This window comes from Globicephala melas, chromosome 2, assembly GCF_963455315.2.
Source record: "Globicephala melas chromosome 2, mGloMel1.2, whole genome shotgun sequence".
NCBI classification, from domain to species: Eukaryota; Metazoa; Chordata; class Mammalia; order Artiodactyla; family Delphinidae; genus Globicephala; species Globicephala melas.
The window spans coordinates 55,121,798-55,126,704 of record NC_083315.2 but is presented as its reverse complement, the minus strand read 5'-3'; the positions used below and the strand labels follow the sequence as shown (position 1 = coordinate 55,126,704).

At 57.7% G+C, this 4,907-nt stretch overlaps 1 protein-coding gene across 1 annotated transcript; it reads right to left on the bottom strand.

Annotated features, from left to right (window-relative positions):
* Window positions 1–479: 479 nt before the first annotated feature.
* Window positions 480–4,643, bottom strand: MAGEL2 (MAGE family member L2). Its single transcript, XM_030851387.2, has one exon. It carries the CDS (start codon window positions 4,501–4,503, stop codon window positions 925–927), a length of 3,579 nt encoding a protein of 1,192 aa, XP_030707247.2. The 5' UTR covers window positions 4,504–4,643; the 3' UTR covers window positions 480–924.
* Window positions 4,644–4,907: the final 264 nt, after the last annotated feature.

Sequence of the window (4,907 nt, the reverse complement as noted above, 5' to 3'; positions counted from 1 at the left end):
ATTCATCCCTGTGGCTAACAAACTTGGTAGCTGTGGTCCTGTAGGCAGATGGTCCTCACTTCTCACATAACCTTAAGAATATTTTCTGCTCCAAATTACAACATTATTGCCTTGGCACAGACATGTCCCATTTAATTATTCTACTTGAGCCTTAGACACTCACCTACAAAATGGGAATAATGCCTACTTTGAAGGATTATTGTGAGGAGTCAAGAGGATTAAAAACCTCCTCTTGATCCAGCCTTGCTGACTTAAGTTTTACTTTTGCTTTAATCTTACGTTTCACCACCCATTGCAATCGCTGCCTAATTACAATGCATGTAGCACTGTCTTTGAAAAGCAGTTTCGTCACCGTGGTTTCTACTATCACTGGTAGTTGTCTTGATGTTCAGCTGTATTTGGAGAGTACGGTAAAACTTGGCTCGCACTATCTAGAATAAAAATTAGAATAAAGACAAACACTTCCATGTTATGCTGAAATTATATTTATATATAGATATAGATATAGATATTTACTTTTCTGCAGACAGCTTTTACTGATGAGTCATTTTAACGTTCGAAGAACAGCCTATTTTGATGCTACATAATCTGTACCAGAATGAGATGGATAGCTTCTCAAATTCATTTCACAAAGCCAGCACAACTCTGATAGCAAAACGTAACAATTATAACACAAAACAGAGAATCACAGATCTCACTTAAAAATACAGATGCCAAAATACCAAATAGAACAGTAGCCAGTTGAAATCAACACCACATGAAAATGTACAAAGCTTTGGCAGATATGAAAGCAAATTGAAATTCAAACTTACACACAGAGAACTGGAACATAAACACCAGAAACAAAACGTCCCCCCCACCCCACCCTGTCAGTGGCCTCAGGCCGGGGACCCAAAGGAACAATGAGATATCGGCTAAACCACATTAGCGGGGAGGGGGGCTGCTGGTGGGGTCATCGGCTTTATCATCGGGGCCAGGCTCATCCTCATCCAAATCTTCAGACTCACACTCTGCCAGCGCTTCATAGTACTGGTATGGCCAGCACCGTGGATCTTTCTTATAGAGCTTGGCCAAAAACTTCAGGACAAGCATCTTGCTGGTTTCGAGGAATGCTCGGGGGCCCCAGAGGAACTCATATTCTGCTGGCTCAGTAAAAGGGATTCTCCTGTACTCTAGGTACTTCTCTCTTACAAACACTTCGGTGATGAGCTTCTTTGTATTTCCGAAGAGACCATGTGTCTCCCGGACATCCAGCCCTAACTTGTACAGAAAAGTAAAGATCAGGTCCTCCCTGACACAATTGCCTTTCATAAAGATGAGGCTCAGAACCACCATCAGGAGTCCTACCTTGGGCCTGTCTAAATAGGATGACGCTGCTTCACCCTTCCGACCCTTGTTGATGAGAATATAAGAGTGGTTTTTGGGATCAATTTCCTTCAATTGATAACCAAAGACACACTCCAGCTTGTGGCTGGCACGGCTGATGATTTCTAAGCACTCATCTTTATATTCACGGATGATGAATTTCACCATCTCTGAGCGCTTGATGGGCACCTTGGCTTGGTCCTTGACCAAGAGGAACTGCACCAGTGCGTTTGCTCTCTCATCCAAGGGAGACAGTGGCTGAGTCTCCATCTTGGGGCCATCTTGGGTTGCACCAAATCCCTGAGCAAGATTAGGGAGCTCAGAGATGATCAAGGACGGAGGGCTAACTGGGCTTTCCCAGAGACCCAGGGCCCTTGAGGTGCTCGGGCCCTCCCAGGCACTCAGGGCCCAAGAAGTGCTGGGTCCTTCCCAGCCACTCAGGATCCGGGAGGTACTCGGGCCCTCCCAGCCACTCAGGCCATGGGAGGTGCTCAGGCCCTCCCAGTCACACAGGACCTGGATAGGGGTTTGAACCTCCCAGTCATTGAAGTCCACACTTTCCCAGGGCCTGGGGGCCTGCCAGCTGCGCATGCTCAGCATCTGGCCCCTGCCATCCTCCTCTTCGGTATTCAGATGCTTCTTCTTCCGGGTAGCCTTGCCCGAACGACGCGGAGGCTCAGCGGAGGTCTTCGAGGCCTCTTGAGTGGTGGCCATTGCCTTGGGGGCAGCTGCCGTCGCCATCAGGATGCTGGGCCCTGCCTTGGACGCCTTCGAGGCATTCACATTGGGCTGTGGAACCCATGGGACTGCAGGCAAGGCCTCAATGCAGGCAAATGGATCCTGCAGAGCAAGTGGCAGTGATTTTGGGGTCTCTGAGGTGGCAGACGGGCCCTTGAAGGCATTAGAAGAGGCAGGCTGGAACTGGGAGGTAGATGGAAAGACCCTTGGGGTGGCAGTAAAGGTCTCAGATGCGGCAGGCAAGTTTTTCCAGGGAGTTGGCAGGTGTGCTCCAGCAGTTGGCATTACCCTGGGAGCACAAAAAGTGCCACCGAAGATCATCCGGTCCTTTGAAGGAGCCTTGCGTTCCTTTGAAGAGGTCCTACGTTCTTTTGAAGAGGTCCTACGGTCTATAGAGGAGGCCCTGGATTCTCCTGATGGAGTCATCAATGATTTAGCAGAGCCCATGGGAAAATTTGCCCCCACTAAGGGGGCTCCGGGCTGGCCCTGCAAGGCTGAGGGGGGGCCCTGCCAGGAGGGCTGGAGTTGCATGGCTGGCAGCTCTGCCTGCGAGCCCGAGGGCTGGGCCTGCTGGGTGGGTAGCTGGATTTGCAGGGCCTTTTGGGAGGCGGAGGCCCCGTGAAAGGGCTGGTCCAGTTGAACCAGTGGTGGGCCCTGCCTCTGGGCCTCCTGGGTGGGCAGGGCCTGCCAGAATTGCCCGGGGGCCTTTGGAGCCTGCCAGGCCAGGCTGGCCTGGGCTTGCTGAACTTCCTGGAACTCCATTGAGGTTGGCATCTCGTGTGGCACCGGAGCTTGGCCTTTCGGGGCCTGCCAGATGATGGGTGGGCAGTGCACAGCCTGCGGGGCTGACAGCGCGGCCGGCAGAGGGGCTGGCATCACGGCCGGGGGCGCCTGCGGAACAGCGGGAGGTGCGGTGGGCATCTGCAGTGCTGGAGGGGCCGTCGGCACCTGCGGGGCCGCCCGAATTGGTGGAGCCGCCCTCAACTGCGGGGTGGGCAGCCGAGCTTGTGGGGCCTGCCGCAGAGGTGGTGGGGGCGGCAGAGCCTGCCAGAGAGGCGGCGGGGTGGCCAGGACCTGCGGGGCAGGTCGGATGGGTGGCGGTGCCTGGCGGATCAGTGGAGGTGCCTGGCGGATTGGGGGTGGGGCCTGGCGCACCGGCGGGGGGCCCGGGCGGATGGGCGGTGGGCCCGGTCGGATGGGTGGTGGCCCCGGGCGCACAGGTAGAGGTGCCTGCCAGGCAATCGTTGGAGCAGGCCAGGTGACCTGTGTGGTCTGCCAGCCCAGGGGCGTGGCTGGCCAGCCTTGCGGTGGGGCCTGCCATCCCGGCGAAGTGGTCTGCCAGCCCGGGGGTGTGGCCAGCTGCGCTGGCGGGGCCTGCGGACCCTGGGGAACCTGCGGAGGAGCCCTTATAACCTGTGACTGGATCTGCAGGATCAGAGGCTGAGCCTGTGGGGCCCAGGAAGCCATAGGCTGCGCAGGTGGGGCCGGCGCAGGCGGCTGCACCATCGGGGCTCCTGTAGCTGGAGGCTGGGTGATCGGAGCTCTTGAGCCTGCAGGATGGATCATCAGGACTCCAGGACCTGGAGGCTTGGCCATCGGGGTTCCTGGAGGCGGAGGCTGGGCCATCAAGGGTGCCGGGGGTGGAGGCTGGGCTATCGGGGCTCCTGGAGCAGGAGGCTGGACCATCAGGACTCCCGGAGTCAGAGGCTGGGGAATCAGGACTCCTGGAGCTGGAGGCTGAGCCATAGGGGTCCCCGGAGGGGGAGGATGGGCCATCGGTGTCCCCGGAGGGGGAGGGTGAGCCATCGGTGTCCCCGGAGGGGGAGGATGCGCCATGGGGGTCCCCGGAGGGGGAGGATGCGCCATGGGGGTCCCCGGAGGGGGAGGATGCACCATCGGGGTCCCAGGAGGGGGAGGATGCGCCATCGGGGTCCCCGGAGGGGGAGGATGAGCCATTGGGGTCCCCGGAGGGGGAGGATGCGCCATTGGGGCTCCGGGAGCTGAAGGATGCATCATCAGGACTCCCGGAGTTGGAGGCTGGGCCATCGGGGCTCCCGGAGGGGGAGGATGGATCATCAGGACTCCCGGAGTTGGAGGCTTGCCCATCGGGCCTCCCAGAGGGGGAGCCTGGACCATCGGGCCCCCTAGGGCCGGAGGTTGGGCCATGGGAGCCACTGGGGCAGGCGGCTGGCCCTGCGGGGCCTCCCAAGCAGGCTGAGGTGCCTGCCAAGCGGCCAATGAAGCCTGCAAATCAATCGGAGGTGGATCCCAAGGGACTGGTGGAGCCCGAGAGGAGGCGGGCGGAGCCCGCATCAGAACCGTAGGGCGGCTATAGACCGGAGGCTTAGGGGCCTCCGCCGGGGGACTCGAATCACCCAAATTCTTACTTAGCTGCGACATGTCCTTTTGCTCTGACAGCTGGTGAGCCTTTTCCTCCGACAGCTGCTGGGCCTTTTCCTCCAGAGAGAAGAGAATGCCTACGTGGCTGCTGAGAGGATTCCTCCCTGCTGACTGGTGGATAGGAAGTGAGTGCCCTTAGCTCTGCAGCTTTCCGCAGTAAGGAGGAGGGGGGAAGGGGGCTCAATCCCGCCCCTTCTCCGCCCCCGACCACCACAAGTGGATAGTGCATAGGGGCGTCTACCAGAAATCCTGGCTGACACAAGATCCCTCCTCACTCCGTCCAGTCCCCAAATGCAGCCTCGTCAGACTCCCCATGGATGAGTTTTCACAGGGGAGTGACAGGAACAGATTTATGTTTTAGAAATCACTCTACTGCATTATAGAGTTGGGAACAGACCACTGGG

Coding starts and splice junctions, on each gene's coding strand:
- MAGEL2 (XM_030851387.2), bottom strand. CDS start 4,503: ATGTCGCAGCTAAGTAAGAATTTGGGTGATTCGAGTCCCCCGGCGGAG.